Source organism: Neoarius graeffei, chromosome 7 (genome assembly GCF_027579695.1).
Source record: "Neoarius graeffei isolate fNeoGra1 chromosome 7, fNeoGra1.pri, whole genome shotgun sequence".
Taxonomy (NCBI): domain Eukaryota; kingdom Metazoa; phylum Chordata; class Actinopteri; order Siluriformes; family Ariidae; genus Neoarius; species Neoarius graeffei.
This window is the reverse complement of record NC_083575.1, coordinates 65,530,774-65,558,090: the sequence shown is the minus strand read 5'-3', so window position 1 is coordinate 65,558,090 and position 27,317 is coordinate 65,530,774. Positions and strand designations below refer to the sequence as shown.

The window sequence follows — 27,317 nt, the reverse complement described above, 5'->3', positions numbered from 1 at the left end:
CAAAAACCAGATATTTGCAGCTAGAATAGTCATTTACCACATTAGCAATGTATTGAGTGGATTTCTGATTAGTTTAAAGTGATCATTGAAAAGAACAGTGCTTTTCTTTCAAAAATAAGGAAATTTCAAAGTGACCCCAAACTTTTGAACGGTAGTGTAAATGATGAGACTGTGTGTATTAATTAAAGCCTGTTTTCCTAAATTAAGTTGACGCCAAAGGTCATTTAGACAAATGTTTTGTTCCAATGCAGAGTTTTTGTATAGACTGGGAAACCAGAACTTTGTCTGTCGTCCCCCTCCTACATTTGTATTGTTAACATGCTGAGCCAGTTTAACCTGCAGTATGTTGCACAAGAGAGCTGCAAGTGTCAGAAGTGCCACTTGAAAAAGGTTTCAGCTGTTGGCGTGCCTGTGTGTCGCAGTGGCCCTACTGTGCAAATTCACACAGACGCCTTATCACCACTGCTGTGTTTGCATACAAGCCAGTCAGACCCTGTTAAAGCTGCAGGCGTCCCTGTGAGAATCTCACAGGACACCACAGGGTGTGTCGTTAACGCTGTCACTTGGTGTGACGATAAGTGCAAGGCAGCAGCGCTGAGCTTTGAGGAGAGTTCTGAACAATTCAACAGCAAAACGAAACAAAATACACTTTACTGTTTTGAGCAGCATTGGATGTCCGTGCAGTGTATATGTGGCAGAGACAGAGAGAGGCAGAAGTTTATTCTTGCTACAGATGGCACCTCTCTTTCGCTGGCCAGGATGGGGTTGGGGTGGCTGAGCCAGGCACAGAATGCATTCTCTGTCAAATTCCCAGCATTCTCCTCTCCATTGTCTGAGCTATGAAGCTCTCTTTATGCTGTACAGTCCTGTGCCTTTTGCTTCAGCTGAATTCTACTAAAGGCTGACTTGTACTCAACGTATGTGCAATGTGCAGGCCTCGTTCACAGACTTTCAGTAGCTGTTTTCCAACATACATACGTGCAATGTTGCGTTTGTCAAACGAAGGATTTCCCAATCTGTCTTTCAATCTGGTTTTTATTTTAAACTTGCTGCTACTTTTTACTCGACCTTGTCACGACACCTTTTCTCTGCAGGGAACCGTTTATAGACATTCTGTTGTCATGTCTATTTAGCATGCACTGTCTCGTCTCATCTCATCTCATTATCTCTAGCCGCTTTATCCTGTTCTACAGGGTCGCAGGCAAGCTGGAGCCTATCCCAGCTGACTACAGGCGAAAGGCGGGGTACACCCTGGACAAGTCGCCAGGTCATCACAAGGTTGACACATAGACACACTCACGTTCACACCTACGGTCAATTTAGAGTCACCAGTTAACCTAACCTGCATGTCTTTGGACTGTGGGGGAAACCGGAGCACCCGGAGGAAACCCACGCAGATACGGGGAGAACATGCAAACTCTGCACAGAAAGGCCCTCGCCAGCCACGGGGCTCGAACCCGGACCTTCTTGCTGTGAGGCGACAGCGCTAACCACTACACCACCAGCACGCACTGTATTTCATTGAATTCTGGGTGGGTCTTGTTCCAACCCACACAGCGACTGGATGTACTTCCTTGCACAACCGGTCAGCATTTGCCTCATGAGAGATGATGAGAGTTCAGAGATGTGTACATCTTTGCAATTTCCCCTAAGCCCTTCATTTCGGGCTCTTTGCAAACGTGCATTTTCAAGTCCCGCAACTACAATTGCAAATTTTTTAGAAATTCTTACTCCATTTCTAAAAGAGGAAACAAAAAGTTATTTGTGATGTAGCTTGTCAGCATTAGATTAGATGTTTTTACCTGGCCTGACTTTGCTTCTGTGTACATACAATAATAAGTAAAAGATTGGATAGTGTTATTACACAGAGCTAGGATTCGGGTAAGTGTTAAACTGTAACGTTAAGAGTCAGTGAAATAAATGTGTAATGTGACGGTGTCCAAGTATCATGTTGTTTGGTATATTGCTTTGTTTCATCCAAGTCCTGACCATTTTTGTCGTCTTTTCTTGTGTTTCCACAGGACGCATGGGTCTGAACTTTCACCACCCAGCAGCAGAACATATAATGCCACTGAGTGAGTAATTTTTGTTCATTCCTTTCATTCTGAGTTATACATATGTGCTGTCATTGTAATGCACTCTTATTGTATTTGTTCATGTCTGTGAGTGTTATCATAGTTGCATGTACTCTTCTTAAAGGAACAGTCCACCGTACTTCCATAATGAAATATGCTCTTATCTGAATTGAGACGAGCTGCTCCGTACCTCTCCGAGCTTTGCGCGACCTCCCGGTCAGTCAGACGCAGTCAGACGCGCTGTCACTCCTGTTAGCAATGTAGCTAGGCTCAGTATGGCCAATGGTATTTTTTGGGGCTGTAGTTAGATGCGACCAAACTCTTCCGCGTTTTTCCTGTTTACATAGGTTTATATGACCAGTGATATGAAACAAGCTCAGTTACACAAATTGAAACGTAGCGATTTTCTATGCTATGGAAAGTCCGCACTATAATGACAGGCGTACTAACACCTTCTGCGCGCTTCGGCAGCGCATTGATACGGAGCTCAGATATCAATGCGCTGCCGAAGCGCGCAGAAGGTGTTAGTACGCCTATCATTATAGTGCGGACTTTCCATAGCATAGAAAATCGCTACGTTTCAATTTGTGTAACTGAACTTGTTTCATATCACTGGTCATATAAACCTATGTAAACAGGAAAAACGCGAAGAGTTTGGTCGCATCTAACTACAGCCCCAAATACCATTGGCCATACTGAGCCTAGCTACATTGCTAACAGGAGTGACAGCGCGTCTGACTGACTGGGAGGTCGCGCAAAGCTCGGAGAGGTACGGAGCAGCTCGTCTCAATTCAGATAAAAGCATATTTCATTATGGAAGTACGGTGGACTGTTCCTTTAATGGCAAACCTGCTCCAAATGGACTATTTTAAAATGTCTGTCTGCACATATTGGTGTTGCGCTTTTCCCCATTTGGTTTGATGTCGTTATTCTTTAGAACAGCTGGCTGTAAGCCTGGCTCATTTTTGCCTGTCTGTTTGACCTTTATACAACCTGAACCCCCAGCTGTGTGTCTTAGTTCACAATACTGCCTCGTGGTTCTAAGTACGTCAAGAGCGTGAGTGCCAACTGAGCAGAGCCGTACAGAGCCTGCACTCATGAGGACTGAAATAACAAACATAAAACACGATATATCCTTTCTGTCCCCTTCAGTCGGTGTAGCCTCATAGCTGCAGGGGGCGTCCAGAGATGAGCATTGCCCTAAGCGTTTGGGATGGTTCCAGGAGCATGGCTGGTTTTGATCAACACACCAAAGTGTGCTTGACACACTTGTTAGCATGGTGTTTGGAATGTATGATGGTGCCTGAGGCACCCAGTAGGTGTCTGCTGCTTTCTGTCAGTTGGTGTCGTGTGTGTCTCAGTCAGGCAGAGTGGATGGAGGACTGGTGCTGCATCCATCTGGTTTAGGGCTAATGTTTAGTGGGGAAACACAGCACTAATGCGTTTCCTCCCACCGCCATGCCTTCAGAAGGCCCCTTGCTGAAGATTTCAGAGGGAATATTGCCCCATGGGGACACGCTATATGGACCACCATGGATTCTCTGGTTGCTGTTGTAGCATTTATAAATCCATTGTTAAAATGTAGAGATGCACCTTGCAGGCAAAATTATTCTGAAGGTTGTGAAATACTCCAGGGGTTAGCAGTATTATCTGCAGAGGGATGGAGTTGCTGCAGATTTTCACTCCTGCCAAACAGGAGCTTACATGCAATCTATTTCTATAATGGTCTAATGAGTCTCTACGAGGTTAGAATGACCCTGCAACCACACGGTCCCTTAAGGAAGCTGGAAATAATATTGGGCACCCTAAGTTAGTTTCTTACATTCTCACAAAGATTACAATCATGGTATGTCCCTTTTTTTAAATTTTTTTTTTTATGTGAGATAGCACAATCAGGGATACATCGCCTTTTTTTTTTTAACGCCATTAGTATGCATCTTTTACCTGGGGAAAGTGCATTTTAGTGTACCTTAAATTAGCTTTTTTCAGTAAAGCTTTAAAGATTCATTGGTGGTACAGTGATCAAATATCCAATGCTATATACGGTGGTGCTTGAAAGTTTGTGAACCCTTTAGAATTTTCTATATTTCTGCATAAATGTGACCTAAAACATCAGATTTTCACACAAGTCCTAAAAGTAGATAAAGGGAACCCAGTTAAACAAATGAGACAAAAATATTGTACTCGGTCATTTATTTATTGAGGAAAATGATCCAGTAGTACATATCTGTGAGTGGCAAAAGTATGTGAACCTCTAGGATTAGCAGTTAATTTGAAGGTGAAATTAGAGTCCGGTGTTTTCAATCCATGGAATGACAATCAGGTGTAAGTGGGCACCCTGTTTTATTTAAAGAACAGGGATCTATTAAAGTCTGATCTTCACAACACATGTTTGCGGAAGTTTATCATGGCACGCACAAAGGAGATTTCTGAAGACCTCAGATAAAGCGTTGTTGATGCTCATCAGGCTGGAAAAGGTTACAAAACCATCTCTAAAGAGTTTGGACTCCACCAATCCACAGTCAGACAGATTGTGTACAAATGGAGGAAATTCAAGACCATTGTCTCCCTCCCCAGGAGTGGTCGACCAACAAAGATCACTCCAAAAGCAAGGTGTGTAATAGTCGGTGAGGTCACAAAGGACCCCAGGGTAACTTCTAAGCAACTGAAGGCCTCTCTCACATGAGTCCACCATCAGGAGAACACTGAACAACAATGGTGTGCATGGCAGGGTTGCAAGGAGAAAGCCACTGCTCTCCAAAAAGAACATTACTGCTTGTCTGCAGTTTGCTAAAGGTCACGTGGACAAGCCAGAAGGCTATTGGAAAAATGTTTTGTGGACTGATAAGACCAAAATAGAACTGTTTGGTTTAAATGAGAAGTGTTATGTTTGGAGAAAGGAAAACACTGCATTCCAGCATAAGAGCCTTATCCCATCTGTAAAACATGGTGGTGGTAGTATCATGGTTTGGACCTGTTTTGCTGCATCTGGGCCAGGAGGGCTTGCCATCATTGATGGAACAGTGAATTCTGAATTATACCAGTGAATTCTAAAGGAAAATGTCAGGACATCTGTCCATGAACTGAATCTCAAGAGAAGGTGGGTCATGCAGCAAGACAATAACCCTAAGCACACAAGTCGTTCTACCAAAGAATGGTTAAAGAAGAATAAAGTTAATGTTTTGGAATGGCCAAGTCAAAGTCCTGACCTTAATCCAATCAAAATGTTGTGGAAGGACCTGGAGCGAGCAGTTTATGTGAGGAAACCCACCAACATCCCAGAGTTGAAGCTGTTCTGTACGGAGGAATGGGCTAAAATTCCTCCAAGCCGGTGTGCAGGACTGATCAACAGTTACCGCAAACGTTTAGTTGCAGTTATTGCTGCACAAGGGGGTCACGCCAGATACTGAAAGCAAAGGTTCACATACTTTTGCCACTCACAGATATGTAATATTGGATCATTTTCCTCAATAAATAAATGACCAAGTATAATGTTTTTTGTCTCATTTGTTTAACTGGATTCTCTTTATCTACTTTTAGGACTTGTGTGAAAATCTGATGAGGTTTTAGGTCATATTTATGCAGAAGTATAGAAAATTCTAAAGGGTTCACAAACTTTCAAGCACCACTGTATTACTAAACATGCAGTATTGGTATACCATATTCATATTTCCAGATGCAAGATGCATCTGGAATAAGATATTTTAAAAAATGGTACCACACCAGCGAAAATGAAAAGTACGGTTTGGTAACTTTCTGTATGTCTGAGAGAAAGTCTTTAGGACTTTGTGGTTTCTCTGCAACAGGTCTTGCTGCATTTTTGGCATCTTATTAACATCAAGAAAGAGGAAAAACAGAGAGGCGTGTGAGAACGTAATTGATAGCGGTTATAATGTAAGTGATAACAGGAAGTTGGGAAATAGTTTTGCAGATGTTCCACAGCATTAAACAAGTATAAAGAGTTTATCCATAATATTTAATATATTATGTTCTAATTAAAGAGGTACTGTTTAGGTGAGCACCTGAACCAGATCTTATTTAACAAGGAATAGCATAAAAACCAGTGCTGTTCTCGGTATCCTCTTCCAGTAGGACCAGTTTGGATGGCAGAACAGTGCTAGTAGTACTTTTAAAAAAAAAGTAATTGGAATAAAAAAAAATTGCTGATCATGCCAAAATAGTTGAACAGGAAAGTTTTGAGTGAAGAAAAGGGTGCAATTCTGGCTTTACTTGCAGAGGGATACGGTGAGCATCCTTCACATTTCAAAGATGGCAGCTCATAAGAATCAAGCTCATCAAGGAGCAGACATTGTTGTCCCCAAAGCTATAGACCGGCGGAGGGTGGAAAAGATTCTCTGTTGACAGAGATGATCATCAACTCATTCAAATGTCATTAAACAACTGTAGGATGACCAAGTGACCCTGCAAATGGCAGCTGGAGTAAAGTGCATGATGAGGGTTCGAAACAGACTCCTGGGGCAGGGTTGAAGCTATGGAAGGCTAGGAAAAAAAGTCCTTTGTCAATGAGGAGCAAAGAAAATCCTGATGGTTCAGTGGTCCAGTTCATTATGGATTGGACCATAGAGGACTAGAGTATGGTCGTCATCTCTGATGAATCCAGTTTTCAACTTTCCCCAACGCTTGGTCATTTAATGGTTAGATTAAGACGTGGAGAGGCCTACACACATTCACTGTGAAATTTGGTGAAGGATCGGTGGGGATCTGGGCTTGCTTCAGCACGGGTGGGTGGTTTTGTCTTTTCTGAATGATTCATGAATCAAGCCAGGATACAAGGTTATGCTGGAAGAAAACTTGCTTCCTTCTGCTCTGACAATGTTCTCCAGCTCTGAGGATTGGGTTTTCCAGTAGGACAGTGCTCCATGTCACACAGTCCGGTCAATCGACATGTGGTTGGAGAACCACCAGCTCAAGACCCTGTCATGACCAGCCCAATCTCCAGACCTGAACCCCACTGAAAACCTCTGGAACATGATCCAGAGTAGGATGGATGGTCACAAGCCACCAAACTAAGCCAGGCTGCTTGAATTTTTCTGCCAGGAGTGGCATAAAGTCACCCAAAAGCAGGGTGAAGTACAGGAAGAGAGCATGCCAAGATGCATGAAAGCTGTAATTGAACATCAGGGTTATTCCACCAAATATTGATTTCTGAGCTCTTAATAAATAAATAAATAAATAAATCTCCTTGATATATTAATGTCATGATCATACGTGTCTATTAGCTCAAAGGTCATTTTCAGTCTAGTTAGGAGGAAATAAGCAGGTGAATACTACGGCACAATATTGGTGCAATATTATTAGCCTGCTTGCTGTAATTGAGGTAGGAGTTATCAGTGTGCCGAGTAGCATTTCAAATATTCCCAAGGTGGTGTGTGTTCAAAAATAGCCTTCCTACAGTTATGTTGTGACTTGCATGGCCACTTTTGTTAAAACCGTGCCAAGATCAACCTCCGTGCTCGGGACTCCACAGATTTTTCATGAGTCATCTTAAATTGTGACAGCAATTGTTATCACAGAGATAAGCTCAACAGTCGGTCGTCTTAACCTTCTACCAATTGCCCCGAAGCAAATTCCACTTAATGAAACGCTTAAACTTTGGACCACATTCCCCCACACTCTCGCATTCACTAGCTTGGCTAATGTTGTTTCACAAGACACACATCTCTGTCCTCTCTCTCTCTCTCTCTCTCTCTCTCTCTCTCTCTCGTTGCTAGGCACACTCGACTCACTGACCTCATCCAGTGACTTATGTCTGTTCTTAGCAGCTAAACACACACAGACACTTTAAATGAAAAAGGCTTAAATGTGAGATGCTCCAGTCTGGAGTAAATATTGTTCTCCTGTATTGAGAACGCCACACAATTGAGCGATGTTGGAGGCCTTGCTTTGAGGAGGTGTTGTAAAGAAACATGTTGAGAGACTCTTCAGCTCATTGGAGGCTCCGTGTGATGAGAATCAGTGTGAGCTTTATTCAAGCCAAGTGCCTTTCCAGCAGAGACTAATAGGATGATCCACACTGTTCTGTGGCTTTGGTGTTTAGAGGCTGTGCAGAAATAACATGTGCACGTTCAACGTGCTATTAGAGAGTAGGAACACGTAACGTGAGAGTTGGAAATGTGTAACGTGCAGAGAAAAGGGTTTGAAATGCTGGTCAACTTAACTTCATTTGTCAATGTACATCCATTCTTGCATTTCAGGCCTGCAACGCATTCTAAAGAAAATCGGGACGGGGCAGTTTTAGGGCTAGTAATGCGGTACAGCAATTTAAAAAAAATGAGATTTGAAACCGGTGATGTCACCAGGTGGTTGTAATCATGGCTTGGTACAAAATCAGTATCCAGGAAAGGCGTAGTCTTTGACGAGCAAAGATGGTCCGAGGATCTCCAGTTTGTCAACAGACGTGTGAAGAAAATTACTGAAATATTTAAAAACAATGTGCTTCAAAGAAAGCTCCAAATCCATTCATATATTTTACTCTCTGTGGTACATAAAATCATTAAATGATTCAAGGAATCTGGAGGAATTTCAGTGGTAAAGAGCCAAGAGTGCAAGCCTAAGCTGAACACCCATGACCTTCGATCCCTCAGACGGCACAGCCTCAAGAACCGTCGTTCATCTATAGCTGATGTAATCACGTGGGCTCAGGATTACTTTGACAAACCTTTGTCAAGCACTACAATACAGAGTTGCATCCACAAATGGCAGTTTAAAACTTTACCGTGCAGAAAGGAAGCCTTATATTAAGTGTCCAAAAGCGCCATCTGGGAAGGACCATCATACAGTGGAAATGTATATTGTGGTCTGATGAATCAGTATTCCAGGACTTTTTGGAAGAAATTGATGCCATGTGCTCCAGACCAAAGACGAAAAGGACCATCCAGAGTGTTTCCAGCAACAAGTCCAGAAGCCGGGGTCTGTTGTGGTATGGGGTTGTGTCAGTGCCCTTGGCAAAGATAATTTGGACTTCTGTGATGTCGGCATTAACACACAAAAGTACATTGAGATTTTGGAGCAACACGTGCTGCCTTGAAGATGACCTCTCTTCCAGAGATGTAGTAATAATAATAATAATAAATTCATGAGGTGAAACATAATGTGCTGTTGTATTGTTTGAGTGCAATACAAGTCAAAGATTATTTACAAATTATTGTTTTCGGTTTTGATTTTCAATTTCAGCATACAGTCCCAACATTTTCTGATTTTGGGTTTGTACAGCAGTGCTCGTTACTCCCTGTTATGCAGGATGAAAATGCCGAAATCTATTTAGCGTAACTGTGTGGAGCATGTTTAAGTACATCAAGCAGCCCAAAAAGTGTCAACTTTGCCCAGAGCACAACGGCTCAACCACCAATCGTTTTCACAGCATTTGCAAAATTTTCTGAAATGCAAATCAGCCTCTGGGAGTGTGGTGGGTTTTTTTTTTTCTTTCTTTTTTTCTTTCCCTAATCGGTAGGCGCAAATGCCAGCCATGACCTAGAACCTAAGAGAACATAGCCTCCTTCTCTCCCATGTAGATTAATATAGACGTGTACCACATACAGTAGATCCATCTGTTTCAGAGGAAGAACGTATTGGCCTTCACTCTTCCAGTTTGGTAGCTCCCATGTAACAGGACAGACTCAACTTCTGGGAGAGAAATAATAAGGAACGGAGGTAATGAAGACTCTGGCTCCTGATTGGAAGGTTGAGATTACCAATTCTGATATCACCACCTGAGCAGGTCTACAACAGCTCACATTGTTTTTGATAAAAGTGCTTGCCAAATTAATTAATGTACAACCCCGATTCCAAAAAAGTTGGGACAAAGTACAAATTGTAAATAAAATTGGAATGCAATAATTTACAAATCTCAAAAACTGATATTGTATTCACAATAAAACATAGACAACATATCGAATGTCGAAAGTGAGACATTTTGAAATTTCATGCCAAATATTGGCTCATTTGAAATTTCATGACAGCAACACATCTCAAAAAAGTTGGGACAGGGGCAATAAGAGGCTGGAAAAGTTAAAGGTACAAAAAAAGGAACAGCTGGAGGACCAAATTGCAACTCATTAGGTCAATTGGCAATAGGTCATTAACATGACTGGGTATAAAAAGAGCATCTTGGAGTGGCAGCGGCTCTCAGAAGTAAAGATGGGAAGAGGATCACCAATCCCCCTAATTCTGCGCCGACAAATAGTGGAGCAATATCAGAAAGGAGTTCGACAGTGTAAAATTGCAAAGAGTTTGAACATATCATCATCTACAGTGCATAATATCATCAAAAGATTCAGAGAATCTGGAAGAATCTCTGTGCGTAAGGGTCAAGGCCGGGAAACCATACTGGGTACCCGTGATCTTCGGGCCCTTAGACGGCACTGCATCACATGCAGGCATGCTTCTGTATTGGAAATTACAAAATGGGCTCAGGAATATTTCCAGAGAACATTATCTGTGAACACAATTCACCGTGCCATCCGCCATTGCCAGCTAAAACTCTATAGTTCAAAGAAGCCGTATCTAAACATGATCCAGAAGCGCAGACGTCTTCTCTGGGCCAAGGCTCATTTAAAATGGACTGTGGCAAAGTGGAAAACTGTTCTGTGGTCAGACGAATCAAAATTTGAAGTTCTTTATGGAAATAAGGGACGCCGTGTCATTCGGACTAAAGAGGAGAAGGACGACCTGAGTTGTTATCAGCGCTCAGTTCAGAAGCCTGCATCTCTGATGGTATGGGGTTGCATTAGTGCATGTGGCATGGGCAGCTTACACATCTGGAAAGACACCATCAATGCTGAAAGGTATATCCAGGTTCTAGAGCAACATATGCTCCCATCCAGATGACGTCTCTTTCAGGGAAGACCTTGCATTTTCCAACATGACAATGCCAAACCACATACTGCATCAATTACAGCATCATGGCTGCGTAGAAGAAGGGTCCGGGTACTGAACTGGCCAGCCTGCAGTCCAGATCTTTCACCCATAGAAAACATTTGGCGCATCATAAAACGGAAGATACGACAAAAAAGACCTAAGACAGTTGAGCAACTAGAATCCTACATTAGACAAGAATGGGTTAACATTCCTATCCCTAAACTTGAGCAACTTGTCTCCTCAGTCCCCAGACGTTTACAGACTGTTGTAAAGAGAAAAGGGGATGTCTCACAGTGGTAAACATGGCCTTGTCCCAACTTTTTTGAGATGTGGTGTTGTCATGAAATTTAAAATCGCCTAATTTTTCTCTTTAAATGATACATTTTCTCAGTTTAAACATTTGATATGTCATCCATGTTCTATTCTGAATAAAATATGGAATTTTGAAACTTCCACATCATTGCATTCCATTTTTATTTACAATTTGTACTTTGTCCCAACTTTTTTGGAATCGGGGTTGTAAAAGTGTAGCTAATAGAATGCTGCTTCCTCTTCTGTAAAGATCTCTACCTTCTAGAAGTCTCTGTTTCTCACATGGAGAAAAACATGCAACCCTACATTCACACTAGCAACTGACGAGTTACTTGTGTCGCTTGCAGTTTGTCACTTATGGGCTTCATATGCTCTGTGTTACGCATATACCGTACATGCAGAATTGATGGTGGCCTGTTGCTTGCTGGTCTGAACATAGGGTGACTTAATTCATTCATTAATTTCCTACATTTAATTGTCGCTTGTTCAGTAATCTGGAATTTAATATTCAGTACATAATTTTGTTTAGGATTAATTAATTTCTTCCTTCTCACTACAAGTGGGAATCTAGGTCGACATTCCCCCACCGGATATTCACTTTAGTAAGTGTGTATATGAAGTCATGTGGTGTAATCTGGGCTATGGGCTTTGGTCAGAGTGGATAAGAGGGAAGAGTGTGGTGTTTTATGCAGTTTGAGTGGGGCTCCCAAGTGGCGCAAAAAAAAGCATTCGTGCTGTCATCCGGAGATTGTGTTTGAATCCTGATGATGGCGCAGCCGTCTGTGTCCAGGAGAGCAAAATCGGCCATGCTTTCTGTATGGGAAGGATGGCATTTTCTCTCCCCTGTCAGTCAGTGACGCTCGCCAATTGTGGGCATCTGTGAGCTCATGTATGCGGAAGAGTACAAATGACAATTTCCTCCTAACAGTCCTGAGATACCTTTTCAACTTTATAAGGCAACTATAGATAATTTATCCAGCCCTACTTTTGCCAAGTTGAAGCGTGTGTGGGTGTGTGCATGCGCGCGAGTGCGAGTGCGTGGACAGAATGAGCCAAAAACATGAGCGCTGTGTTAGGGCCTGTGCTCTCACACTGTTGCCTTAGTGACTGTTCTCAATGTCTGCCCACAAAACCCATGTCTCTGTTTCTCTCCCTCTCCTCTCCTCTCTTCTCTATCTGTCTGTATTTCTTTCTCTCCATCGTTCCTTCTCTGAACACTCTTTCTCTCCTCCCCATCCCCTGTATGTTTTCCTCTCTCCCCTCTCTGTGCCCCCGAACAGCCAGGAGTTATGGTCGCAGAAGAGGTAACACTCTGCCTTCTCTCCTCTTTGTATCTGTGTTTGCTCAGGTTAAGCTGGGTGGTGGGGGGTGAAACTTACTGAATGTCTGCCTCATCTTGCTGTGGTTGGATGATGTCTTATTAATTCATACCCTTCTTTGGATTATAGTTTATATCATCATCACTGTATATGTTGGTGGCAAGGAAACTTTTAAACGTTCGTTTCCTAACATGGGGCTTCAGTGTTATTTTTGTGTTTTTGGTTTTCCTTTCTAAGAGGAGAAAATCACTGGACAATCATCTTACTTTTTGCCTTAATCATTGTGGTTTTCATGCTTAACAAGGTGCTTTGTGATTTTTGTTCTAATGGCCCCCACAGCAAACACACACACACAGAACTGAGTAATATGATATCAACTCAGTCTTGCAGTATCCTGGAAAATGGGCCTCGTTTATCAATCTTTTTAGTAATGTTCTGTCTAAATGCCAAACGGTACTAAAAAAATTCTGCCAGATTTCAAAAGTTTTGGGAACACCACTGATTTTCGTATTCGGGCACGTATATTGATGAATGAATCACCTGTAAATTACCAGTAGCGTTCACAGCGCAGCTGATTTTGCATTTGGTGACCCCCATAAGACTTCCATAAAAGGCAAAGCTCACAGAGCCGAAAGGATGGGTGAATATCAAAACATGAGGTAGAAGTGAAAGTATTTTTCTCACATCTATGCCAGTAAAAACACTATGACCAAAAGTTTGTGGACACTTGACCATAACTCTGCTTTTTTTTTTTTTTTTGAATATCCTGCTTCAGATATAGTCTTCCTTTGTTGTTTGTAGTAATGTCCACACTTCAGGGAAGGCTTTCCACTAGATTTTGGAGTGTGGCTGTGGGGATTTGTGCTCCATTTAACCACAAGACTTTGGTGAGATCAGGCACAGATGTCAAGTAAGCAGGCCTGCAGTACAGTCAGTGTTTCAGTTTATCTCAAAGGTATTGGTCAGAGCTCTGTGTACACCACTCGAGTTCTTCTATACCAGCCTTGGTAAACCATATCTTCATGAACCTCGCAGGAACATGCTGAATCAGGTTTGGGCCCTGTAGTTCCAGTGAAGGGAAAATTGTAACGCTAACACATGCAAAGGCATTCTGTATAATAACCCTAACCCGTAACTACGTCATCACTTGTTTACCACAACGCATTATGGGCGATACCCAGGGTCGGCTCCGCTATATTGTTTACTTTCGCCTTTGTTAAACACTGCATTGTTCTGTCTAACTGGTTTTAACCATGCCCAAAAGTGAATTGCTGTGTGCCTAACTGTGTCTCCACAACAAAGGCAACACCTAATCTGAGCTTTTATCAGCTGCCAGTCGAGGAGAAGAAAGAAATGGATAAGTTTAATCTGCAACGAAAACCTTTGAACTGAATCGAAATGGATAAGTGTTTGTAGCTTACATTTCTCTGGTGGGAAAAAGACGTACTTAAACTGTGACCCAGCGATATTTCCATGGTCTGCGGAACGGCCTTCGGTTATAGATGATCATAACAATCAACATTGTTCGTCATCTGAAACTAGCGACATTCCAAAGCCTGTAAAACAAAGACGCATTCTTCAGCCTTTGCCTCTCAACGTGCCGAAGCCCTCGGCAGCTGAACAAGCCTGTCGGACCGATAAAACTCCCAAACCATGAAGGGTTCTCTTTCGGGTATGTATAATGTTCAGTGTACCTCACTAGCAGCATTTATTGAAGTAAATGCATTTACACTGAACATGACGTGCAGATCAGCGGGTTTCCAAAGGTGTGTTTTTTGTTTTTTGTAACGTTTCCTGATATCAAGTTTTATTTAACTAATCACTCATTTATAAATGTTTTGATAAGAAATTCTGAGATTTGATGTACAGCATGGTAGACTCTGTCAATCTCTAGGTTGTACGAATTCTTGTCACTTATGTCTGACCGGGCGGCACGGTGGTGTAGTGGTTAGCGCTGTCGCCTCACAGCAAGAAGGTCCTGGGTTCGAGCCCCGGGGCCGGCGAGGGCCTTTCTGTGTGGAGTTTGCATGTTCTCCCCGTGTCCGCGTGGGTTTCCTCCGGGTGCTCCGGTTTCCCCCACAGTCCAAAGACATGCAGGTTAGGTTAACTGGTGATTCTAAATTGAGCGTAGGTGTGAATGTGAGTGTGAATGGTTGTCTGTGTCAGCCCTGTGATGACCTGGCGACTTGTCCAGGGTGTACCCCGCCTTTCGCCCGTAGTCAGCTGGGATAGGCTCCAGCTTGCCTGTGACCCTGTAGAAGGATAAAGCAGCTAGAGATAATGAGATGAGATGAGTTATGTCTGACCTTCTCACCAAGCTTGATTTGGATTCAGATTTTCCTGCTGTAAACCCTCGACATGTAATGCACCTCTTTTTAAATCACCAATTTTATTGTCATCCATGACGGAGCATGGCAAAATCGCTCCTCTCACATCACTCACATAAAATTAATCTAGCATCTGCTATATTGCACAACTACCGACCCTGGCTATCCCCCATATTGCATTGGGATAAACAAGTGATGACATAGTTATGCTTGGGGGGCTATTGTGGTAACAGTTTTGGGGAAGACCTATGGATGGCTGTGGTGATCAGGTATCCACAAACTTTTGGCCATGTAGTGCTTCTGTGTTATTTTAAAGCACATGAAAAGGTTAAAATTTGGAGCCTAATTAAAGAAAAGGTAAATTAGATCTGAATGTAATGAGGTGAAAAGAAAATGGCTTGATATGAATATGGGGAAAATGTTATATCTACTGTGCACAGGTGATTGACACTAAGCACATCATGCAAGGAAACCTGCTATTTCCTTTTTTTTTTTAATTCAAAGCAGTGACTCTTGGCCAGAAATCCCTCACACCTTCCCTGGTACTATGTTTGAAAAACAAGAGGGTGTTGTGGGAAAAGGATAGTACGCAGCACCCTAGGGATCACGCGGCACATTGCAGCTCAAGACATACCAGATCGGTCACTTATCGGTCATGTAATGTAGTACTGGCTCTAATAGTGTTGTGAAGGAACCAGTTTTACACTGAGCCATTGCACCACGTCCTCCTTTTATGCGGCAGGATTTCTTCTTAATTGGATGTCTGGTCTCATTTGTCTTAATTTAAAGATTTATGTTGGCTTGCTCTCTTTAATTTAGTAGGATACAAACGTTTATTTTTCTGAAATTATGGGACGTTTCATGAATATCAGATTTCTTGTTTAAATGTTCCTACAACTGAGCCACAAATAAATCTGTTCATTGCCAGCTTGAGAAATGAGGCTCATTGGTAGTACTTTTGTAAAATTCACAAAGAGTTGGTTTGAGGTGGTTTTATTTTCCATTGTTAAATAATTTATTATAGTAAATATAAAAAAAAAATAGGGCTGCAGGGTATGGGCACAAATGGCATGTTGCTACTATATTCCTGCATAATTTGATCTGTATAATATATTTAAAGAAGCTGATGAATCTGTAGTGTCACTAAAGACAGTTTGGCTTTCGTTTCAGCTTCATTTACTGGATCATGCCTAAGCCATGATTTATTTTGACACCCGCAAAAAACGTATCTGGATTCTGATATTGTGGTTTGTAAGAATGATTGATTGATTATTTGCATATGACAGTATTTGAAAGGCCAGTGAATAAATGGCTTATTAGGACAATTTTGGTTTTATTTTCAAGATCGTCTTGAAGCTTGAATTTACATTAATACGGCAACTTTTTAGCACAGCAAAATACTGTAATATCGATCACCCATCCTGAAAATGATGCCATAATGCCTACCTCATCACACACCCCCAAACACGTACATAAAAAAGTACGTCACATGTTGAAGTTTGGCCATCCATGTTAACCATGATCGCACACCGACTTGACTGGTTTTCATCATAAAAAGTAATGCTAAATGTCTACCATTTCGTCTACATCATGCAACCTTTTTGAAGAGCTTAGCAATAAATATACATTTCATATATTTATATAATATTGCAGTGTATGTATGCATTTGTTTTGTTGACACTTTTCGCTCAGCTGTAATTTTTATTCAATTGGACTTGTGTAAAGATTCGCTTTTAACTGGCACTGCAGTGTTAATCAACTCCTGGCATAACCCAGTTTCTGAGGCCACTGTGTGGTTTTTTTTTTCTTTTCCCTTCTTTCCTGTTCGCACTGAACCTCTGTGGACTGGCCCTTTTCTCTGCCCTGCTTCTCAGCTGAGAACTCTTGACGCCGTGTTCAGAGTCTGAAAGCTAGCAGTCCCAGATGAAAAGCAAATAAATAGAATCCAAAGTAATTCAGCACACAGGCATCTCGCCCAGCTTTATCAGGGTTGCGTGTGTAATTTTAATTTCATTATATTAATGTTGTTGTTTTTTTTTTTTTCTTCTGGAAAGACATTAGCTAGTTATAGCTCTTTTTCTTTTTGTTTGTTTCTTTAATGGACTAATTACAGATGAGCTGAATAACTGCAATGTTCTCCTTCTCTTTTCCTGACCTTTTTTTTCAACCTCACTTCCTTTCATCCCCTCTTGTGCTCTCTGTCCTCTTTTTCTTTCTCTCTCTTTCTCTGTGTATGTTTGTGTAGGTCGCTCATCACTGTTTCCTTTTGAGGATGGCTTTTTGGATGATGCTCATGGAGATCAGTCTCTAACTCCAGGGCTGAACTCCCCCACTCGCTGTCAGAACGGTGAGAGGATGGAGCGCTATTCCAGGAAAGTCTTTGTTGGTGGACTGCCTCCAGACATCGACGAAGGTATTAAGCATACAAATCACTGTTGTGTCATTTTAAAATTAGGTACTTATTGGGATACTTCAACAAATGGGCTTCTTTCCATCTGAAAATTATAGAACATGAATCATTTCAGCCTTTTAGTTAAAAGAGGACTGAGCTTTTATATACACTAATATTGTCGCTCATGAAAGTCTTCTCAGTCTATCAAATTCGTTATGAAGTTGTTAGTTCTTTTCTCTAAATTGCTCTGTAAACATCATAAACTTGTCAAGGAAAAGAAAGATAATCTCAATCTGGCAAGCTGCCAAGTGTGCTTACATGGGGAGAAAATTTTATATATATATATATATATATATATATATATATATATATATATATATATATAGTGTGTGTGTGTGTATATATATATATGTGTGTGTGTGTGTGTGTGTGTGTATATATATATATAATGTGTATGTATGTACTGTGTAAACCAGCTGACCAGCATGCCTGTTTTTAACTATTAAAAAAAAATTAATTAAAAAAACTCCACAGATCTTGTAACTAGATTATTGCACTATCCTGTCATCACCCGGATGAGAACAGGTTCCCCTTTGAGTCTGGATCCTCTCGAGGTTTCTTTCTCTTGTCACCAAAAGGAGGTGTTTTTGTGACAATGTCTGTTGTTAAAAGTGCTTTATAAATAAACCTGAATTGAATTGTGTTTCTGTTTCATACCTTCTAACCACCAGGGGACATGATCACCTAAATACCTTCTTGTATGCAGAGACGTTACAACAAAGTGACATGGCACAGTATTTTGCAATAGCTGGATTCAGTGGACTTGGTACTGAGGGAGCTGGGATTCCTTCCATTCATCCCTTTTTCAACTTTCAAAATCTTCTGCTAATTCTTTCCACATTGAAGAGAATTCAGCAAATATACCAACAACTAGGCCCCAAACTGGCAGCAAAACCTTGCATTTTACTAATGGTCGGAACCCCTTGGCAGCTCTCTCCCCAAGTAGATCTGGTATATCAAAAGGGAAAGAGTTTTGGCACCCATATCACGGTCACCTTTGCCTGTAGGTTTGGCCCATCGGAGTGAATTGCTACTAAGTGACGCTACTAATCGCCAATCCTAAATGCACGACTGGGTACTTTTTTCCAGATTCTACAATGTCACCCCTATTAGTCGCATTAGTGCGGTAGTTCTCTCTGAACGCCTTTCAGGTTAGATTCCTCATGGCATAGTTTACGCAGGTTACAAACACAACAGCCATAGTTACATACATGGCTACCTTTTCTTTGTCTTTTCTGAAGGTTGAAACTTTGGCATACTGAACTGATAAACACTGATGAATAATATGGATTTTTACATAACTGGCTCATCAGCAGGTGTGTGTATTATGTTGGCATATGATATTCATTCAAAGGGGATGTGGGAAGGGAAGATTTAGCTTATAATCCCTTTCTCTTGGTCGGAATGCTTTCGTGGTCAGTGTTGATGGCACTTTTAGTCCTAGCTTGATTTTTTTTTTTTTTTTTTTTTTTTTTTTGTGCGCGTGTGTGCATGTTGGCACTTGCTGACAATTTCAGCAGGACCGAGCAGACTCTGTGTGTCTGACAGCTGATGTGATGCGTTTCGGTCAAACAGTGTGAATAGTGACCGGGAGCCGAGCTCTGCAGTGTCTCCTACAGAGAAATCGGGTTGTTATTAAACATTAAAATTTGGTCAGAGTGGCTAAAACCAGTCTAACGCATGCCACCGTCCCAGAAATGGCTTCAGAAGAAACCATTGTTACTTTGTTTTATGATGTCCAAGTCCTGGGGTTTGTCCTAAATTCTCCTTTTATTTTTCCACATAGATGAGATCACCAATAGTTTCCGTCGCTATGGACACCTCGTAGTGGACTGGCCCCATAAAGCGGAAAGCAAGTCCTACTTTCCTCCTAAAGGTAAGAACAGCAGTACATGACTGAAGCCTAATGTCCTTCCACTAGAGCCTAATGTCCTTGAATAACCTCTACTGGAGCTTAAGGTCTCGCTGTATTAACTACGTAATGTCCAGAAGAACCTGAAGTCCCTCAATTATGTTTGACCATAGCCATTATAGCTTACCTTCCCTGCACACTGTATCCACCAGACCTTTACACTGCTACCCATTTACATTATTATCCACCAGAGCCTGCCATCCTGCTACACCAAAGGTTCCCAACTCTGATCCCGGAGTACCCCCGTCCTGAAAATTTGGATATTTTTCCTGCTCCGACACACCCACTCCAACTCAATGACAGTTACTGTAATTAGCTGATTTAATTGAATCGGGTGTATTGGAGGAGGGAAAATAGCTTTTTGTCCCCATACACAGTTACCAACTGGAGCTTAACTTTCCTCTACACGCTTACCCAACAGTCTGTTCTACTTCAACACCATTATCCACCAGTGTTGATAATCCCTCTACACCCTTGCCCACCAGAGCCTGCCATCCCTCCACACCCTTGCCCACCAGAGCCTGCCATCCCTCTACACCCTTGCCCACCAGAGCTTCACATCACTTTATAATGTTGTCCACAAAAGCTTTTTGTCCCCCTACATAGTTACTCACCAGAACAGAGCTTGAGCCTGCCGTCAATCTACATTTGTTACTCCCCAGGGCATACTGTCCTTTTAAAATGTTGTACACAACAAGAATCCTATGAAAGCCTATGGTGCCTGTATCTATTCACAGAAGCCTTGTGTCTCTCTACACTGTAAACCACCAGAACCTACGGTCCCTCTACACCTGGGCTTCTCAGCTACAGTCCTAGGAACCACCTACCTTGTACTGTTTGTCCTACCCTCAACTCATCTGGCTGAACCCATTAAGGGTTTAATTAGCTGGACAGGTGTGTGAGCAGTAGGGAGAACGTCAAACCGTGCAGGGCAGGGGTCCCTATGCCTGGAGTTAGGAATCCCTGCTCTAGAAATTTACCCCTCAGAGCTGACCATGCCTGACCACAAAAAGCCTATGGTCCCCACATATCTTCACAGGATCTTCAACAAATTTTAGGGATCTCAGATGTAATCATTATATTGTTATAATGAAATGGGGGGGAGGCTAAGCTCATACTGAAGAGCCTTTCGATACATGTAGCACTGCTCTTGCACTATTGTGAAGAGTGCTCTATAAATAAAAGTGAATCGAAATGATGTGTTGCAGTGTGATCAGATAACAGTGCTGAATATGGAACGGGAGGAAGGGGATTTGCATTCTGCAGCACATTGTGGTTCATTTTTGAAACGGAAAGGCATATTTTTGGGAGTTATTCATACACCTAATGTATCTCTTGTGAATTAAAAATAAATGGCAGTGGCATGCACAGACACTTCTAGGCAAGCATGTTCAGAAAGCAAAACACAGACTGTCTCTCTACACACACACACACACACACACACACACACACACACACACACACACACACACACACACCGTATATCCTGCAGGTGTAGCTGGTAGGGAGGATTGTTTACACTCAGTACCATGAGTGATTGGTTCAATGAGAGAGAGTTTAGCTTGGCCAAGTGATCAGAGCTCAGCTTTTGGGCCAGAAGCTGCGTCATCTCAGAGAAAGCTCCTCCATAATGCTCCATGTGTCATATCAAGGAAACTATTAACGCAGACCTGGATGCGATTCACATTCCTCAGCCTGAGGCTAATGTGCTGCATCTGGGGAAGGCCTGAAAAGAATTCCTGTTCCTTTCCATCACATGCTCCTTTTTTGGAATTCGAAAACATGCGGCTAAAATAGCTGTGCTCAGAGCTATATGGAAATCAGAAAGTAGTGTAGTGTCCTTGTAGGGGAGTCATGTGATCTGGAAGTATGTGACAGGAAAGTGTTCCCTCTCCTGAGGCTAGCAGCAGGCAAGTCTACAGTGTGATGGAGATGTACTTTGTGTTAGGGTGTATTCAGACCAGGATAGTTCGATAGTTCACTTGCTTTGGTCCGAACCAAATGTGTTTTGTTTTTTTTTTTTTTTTTCATTTTGGTGCGGTTTGCTTTCACACTGTACATTTTAGTAAGTGGACCAAAATCTGTCAACAAAGCCACGCACCCTGAGGTCGTTCAGCTATTGGTCAGAGACGACACGCGCACAAAGCGTTAAGTTCAAAAGTAGTCATGGAGGCTTTCCGTGCTGTTATTCTTTTTAATGTCATCAAAGCTATATGTTTTTTCCAGTTTTTACTGTTTTCACAATTGTACGGACTTGTCCAGGGTGTACCCCGCCTTTCGCCCGTAGTCAGCTGGGATAGGCTCCAGCTTGCCTGCGACCCTGTAGAACAGGATAAAGCGGCTACAGATAATGAGATGAAATGAGACAATTGTGCGATTACTATGCTGTTGTACAAGTAATTTATCAACGATGACGACAAAGGGCAAGGCGGCTACGGAGGATAGCGCTGATGAGTGCACATGTTGTGACAGTTCTGGCTCTTCACGCAAGACGGAGGAGACATCTGGGCAAGACATCTGCCCATATATCCACAAGGGTACACGTTTCTTCCTCGGCCCACATTTGCCCCCTACTCATTTTTTGTACTCTGTAGTCTAGCCTACCACTGGTCTGAATGACTGAACGACTGTTGTAAGGTTCCCTTGACAACCGAAACAGTGTTTGCACTTTGCGGTGGAGTGTCAAGACTCTGTTTCCCATAATGCTCGACAAACGACGGAAGCTCCCGAGGTACAAAAAAACAAAACTGTCAGATTAGGTCCGGTCTGCTTTCACACCTCCAAAAGATCCGCACCAGGGTTCCTTTGGTCTGGACCGAGTCCGACCTTGCAGCTCGGTCTCGGTCCGCTTGTTTGGCCCAGACCAGAGTTCGGTGGTTTGTATTCAGACCAACCCAAAAGGTCCGGACCAAGGGAAATTTGGGTCGTTTGGTCCGGACCAAACAACGTAGGTGTGAATACGCCCTTAAACACTTTCATCTTCAGCTCTTCTTATGGTGACTTACAATGTGTGCTCTGTTGTGTGACTAAACCTATTTTACCTGAGAGTGATTGTGTGTAGATTTTGCAATAGTATTTATTCACTTCATACCTTCAGTGGTCAATAAACTTTTCTCTTCTGAAAAAGTGCAGGTTTCGCGAAGGGAAGCAATACCTGACTTGACATGTGGTTCTCCGATATGCTTGGGTGTATTTTAAATCACTCTTGCAGCAGATTAGTGTTCAGTAAAAGGGGTAACTGACTTATTCACACTACATCGAATGGAGGGAGACTACTGGGCTACTCCAGATTATAGCTTAGTATATGGCTCCTGAAGGCACTGGAAAAAAATGGCAGTGTTTTCAGAATTTACTTGAGAGCTATGTGCCATTCTCATAGTACATATTTATTTTTGGGTTTCCAGTGCTGAACTGCGCAATTCTCTCATCAGATATAGATCATTAGATTAGCATGACTGCCAATGTATAGTATGTGTTGTGTTCAATCAAGTAAATATTAAAATCATGTTTTATGTATACTGTTTAAAGGGTTAAAAGCAGTGGTTTTTTTATTTAAACAGGAAAGAAGTTATGTTCACAAATATTTGATGTTAGAATTTATTACAAACTGATTCTGAATGACAAGTTTACTTTTACACCTCTTGCATTAATAGGCCTGTGTATGACACCCCCCACCCCAACCCATCCCCGTAAACACAATAGAGAAGTGGAATATTTATGCATAATTATTATATAAAGCAAAAGTGGATTACAGTATTGCACAAATTCCTCGTCACCCATTAATTGTTCTATAATATTTATCTTGAATGTTTATTTTGTATCTTCTGCATTAACGTGTCAGAGAAAGTGCAAACTTGAAATTGAAACATTTATTTTCCAAAAACAAAACATCTTTTGTATGTTAAAGTAATAGACTGGGTTTTTTTTTTTAAAAAGGGAGCATGTCTGTGATTTTACTTGGGGGCAAAATCAGGTAATATAAGCAAAGTCTGCAGAGGAACTGTAGCACATTCTAGATACTTTTTATTTATATATATATATATATATATATATATATATATATATATATATATATATATATATATATATATATATATATATAGCCGACGAGGAGCATAGCGTCAAGTTTGCTATAAGCCATGTACAGTATTGAATGGAATAACAGTTTTATTATATCCACATTCACTGGATTTTGAGAAACGGCGCTTTTTTTTTGTGCAAATTTGATAACTTTATACAAAACCCCGACAAAATAATTTCTGCTTAGAATGTAAACAAACCAGCGAAATGACAAAAAATAAAATCTGTGAAAGATGCTATAATAATTCTTGAAAACTAAAAAAAAAAAGATACGTTCTTACCGTCAAATACTTTTATTCCATATTTTATTGCTTTTTTTTTTGTATTTTTGGGGTTTTGTTTTCAAGTAGAGTTTTTATTTCATCCTCTTTTGGTTCAGCAACACGCTCTGCCATTTTGTTTCTCTCTACTCGTGGTATATGAGCGGATATCCTAGTAGTAGAGTAGCCAATCAGAGCGTGCGATTGCTCATAGTGTGTGTGTGTGTGTGTGTGTGTGTGTGTGTGTGTGTGTGTGTGTGTATGTGTGAGAGAGAGAGAGAGAGAGAGAGGCTTGTAGTACTCAAGTCCAGGACTCTAGTCTGACTCGTGCCCTAATTTTAAGGACTCGTGACTTGACTTGGACTTGAGTGCTGATGACTCGGATTTGGACTTGTGCATTAACTGCATTCGGACTCGTAAATTAGAGATGACTTGGATTTTTTCTTTATTTTTTGCAATATGCCATAATAATTTGCCATAAGATATTTATATCTACATTAATTTTTATACTAATTTCATGCAAGAGAATGCACATTCAAGGGGCGGCACGGTGGTGTAGTGGTTAGCGCTGTCGCCTCACAGTAAGAAGGTCCGGGTTCGAGCCCCGTGGCCGGCGAGGGCCTTTCTGTGTGGAGTTTGCATGTTCTCCCCGTGTCCACGTGGGTTTCCTCCGGGTGCTCCGGTTTCCCCCACAGTCCAAAGACATGCAGGTTAGGTTAACTGGTGACTCTAAATTGACCGTAGGTGTGAATGTGAGTGTGAATGGTTGTCTGTGTCCATGTGTCAGCCCTGTGATGACCTGGCGACTTGTCCAGGGTGTACCCCGCCTTTCGCCCGTAGTCAGCTGGGATAGGCTCCAGCTTGCCTGCGACCCTGTAGAACAGGATAAAGCGGCTAGAATGCACATTCACTTGTTCATATATCATGTTCAGGAACAAACTAACGTTAATGGCGCAAAAATGCCTGGAGAGAAGCCTCTAGGATTGTCCACTTTGCTTATGCAGACTTCTAGTGCAGTGGGGGAAAAAATGCACTGCTACGTGTCTCATAGAAGAACTATAGAGGAGACGACGAGGACAACTTCAATCATCATTTGGCAAGACTACGCCCAGAGAAGTGACACGCTGTGTTCATTGCCCTGTTCATAGTGGGGCTTGCTAAGCGATAAACAAGCATTTTATCTGTAGCCTATTAACTAAAATGGAGCAGTCAAGCAGTAACGTTAGTCCAACACAGTAGCAGAGACGGTTTCATATAAATGCAGCAACAGTCACCGTCAAATGGTGCGGTCAGAGTCTTGTTCTTGGGCTTGACTTGGACTCTACTCAAAATTTTCTTTCATGACTCGGACTTGAACACTGGGGACTTGAGACTGGACTCCTGACTTGAGGTTTAGTGACTCGACTACAGCGTGTGTGTGTGATATAAAATAGTGTGCGTGTGTATATAGATATAAAATTTGCCTAACAGTACAGCTCTGCTGCTGATGGTGTCCATGCTGTACTGCTGGCTGTGTCTCCTCTTTTAGAAGCCATGTTTTCTTTATCAGCCTGTATGTGTGTTCTAGGCCGTGCTCACCCCCACACTGTACTTTGTCAACGTGGCTGTGTGTTTTATAACAGTTGTGTGATCAGGTTGTGTGCTCCACTGTCCTGACTTTAAGGGCTTTTTTCTTTATGCTGTTTGAGCATTAGTTTCACTTCCTCCTCCATGCTATAAATCTGGAAAGAGGAGTAAATGAGAGCACTCCTGCCCTTGCTGTAATAAATTTCCACAGTTAGGCTGAAGCTCAAATGGCTCCTTATTTATGATGTTTGTTCACTATATTGTGTACAAGTGCATTATGCTGTAGTTCTGTTGGATTCTACGAGCAGTTCATGCAGAGAAATAGTGATCCCTATTAAGGGTTTGTTAAAAATAAACTACTTGAATGTAATATTTTCAGGAGAAATGCTTGGTTTGTCCATCCATCCATCCATTCATCTTCTAATGCTTATCTGGATCCGGGTCGCGGGGATAGCAGCCTAAGCAGAGCAGCCCAGACTTCCTTCTCCCCAGCCACCTCCACCAGCTCTTCTGGGGGAATACCGAGGCGTTCCCAGGCCAGCCGAGAGATGTAATCTCTCCAGCGTGTCCTGGGTCTGCCCCAGGGTCTCCTCCCGGTGGGGCATACCCAGAAAACCTCCCTTGGGAGATGTCCAGGGGGCATCCTCATAAGGTGCCCAAACCACCTCAACTGACTCCTTTTGATGTGGAGGAGCAGCAGTTCTACTCTGAGTTTCTCCCGAATGACCAAGCTTCTCACCCTGTCTCTAAGGGAGAGCCCAGCCACCCTGCAGAGAAAAGTCATTTCTACTGCTTGTATCCGCGATCTCATTCTTTCAGTCACTACCCATAGCTCGTGACCATAGGTGAGAGTGGGAACATAGATGGACCAGTAAATTGAGAGCTTTGCCTTTTGGCTCAGCTCTCTCTTTACCACCACAGACAGGTTTAGCGTCCGCATCACTGCTGACGCTGCCCCAATCTATCTGTCCAACTCCCATTCCCCCTTACCCTCACTTGTGAACAAAATCCCGAGATACTTAAACTCCTCCACTTTAGGTAGCACCTCCTGAATCCAAGGTTCGACTGGCCTCTTCTCCCCAGCACCCCAGCATAGGCTTTCCCAGAGAGACTGAGAAGTGTGATCCCCCTATAGTTGGAACACACTCTCTGGTACCCCTTTTTAAAAAGGGGGACCACCACCCCAGTCTGCCAGTCCAGAGGCACTGTCCCCGACCTCCACGCAATGTTGAAGAGGCGTGTCAGCCAAGACAGCCCAACAACATCCAGTGCCTTCAGGAACTTGGGATGAATCTCATCCACCCCCGGAGCCCGGCCACCGAGGAGCTTTTTAACCACCTCTGCAACCTCAGTCCCTGTGATGGGCGAGTCCTCCCAAGCACCCTCAGACTCTGCGTCTTCTTCGGACAACATGAAGGTGGGATTGAGAAGATCCTCAAAGTATTCCTTCCACCGTCGGATGATGTCCCCAGTTGAGGTCAACAGCACTTCGTCCCTGCTGTAAACAGTAGGGACCGAGCACTGCTTTACCTTCCTGAGCTGCTGGACGGTTTGCCGGAATCTTTTCGAGACCAACCGAAAGTCACTTTCCATGGCTTCACCGAACTCCTCCCACACCAGAGTTTTTGCTTCAGTGACCGCCAGAGCCGCATTCCGCTTGGCCTGTTGGTATCGGTCAGCTGCCTCTGGAGACCCACAGGCTAACCAAGCCCGATAGGACTCCTTCAGCTTGACAGCTCGCTTCACCACAGGTGTCCACCACCGGGTTTGGGGATTACCGCCACAACAGGCACCAACAACCTTGTAGCCTCAGCTCTGCATGGCCGCCTCCACAATGGAGGTGCGGAACATAGTACACTCGGACTTAATGTCCCCACCTTCCCCTGGTATGCAGCTGAAGCTCTGCCAGATGTGGCAGTTGAAGATCCGACAGACGGGAACCTCTGCCAGACGTTCCCAACATACCCTCACTATTCGTTTGGGCCTGCCAGGTCTGTCCGGCCTCCTTCCCTGCCATCTGATCCAGCTCGCCACCAGGTAGTGATCAGTTGACATCTCTGCTCCTCTCTTCACCCGAGTGTCCGAGACGTACGGTTGGAGATCAGATGAAACGACTACAATCATCGATCTATGGTTT

At 42.6% G+C, this 27,317-nt stretch overlaps 1 protein-coding gene across 7 annotated transcripts in view; it reads left to right on the top strand.

The window, feature by feature from the left end:
* The window catches only part of cpeb3 (cytoplasmic polyadenylation element binding protein 3), a 96,262-nt gene that overhangs the window by 47,889 nt on the left and 21,056 nt on the right, over positions 1–27,317 (top strand). For 5 of the 7 annotated variants that reach the window (XM_060926241.1, XM_060926243.1, XM_060926242.1 and 2 more), the window contains 4 exons: positions 2,022–2,075; positions 12,545–12,568; positions 17,156–17,323; positions 19,149–19,238. In XM_060926241.1, the coding sequence (XP_060782224.1) occupies positions 2,022–2,075; positions 12,545–12,568; positions 17,156–17,323; positions 19,149–19,238 (336 nt within the window). The remainder of the gene's footprint in view (positions 1–2,021; positions 2,076–12,544; positions 12,569–17,155; positions 17,324–19,148; positions 19,239–27,317) is intronic. The other 2 variants (XM_060926239.1, XM_060926237.1) reach the window with 1 other exon arrangement.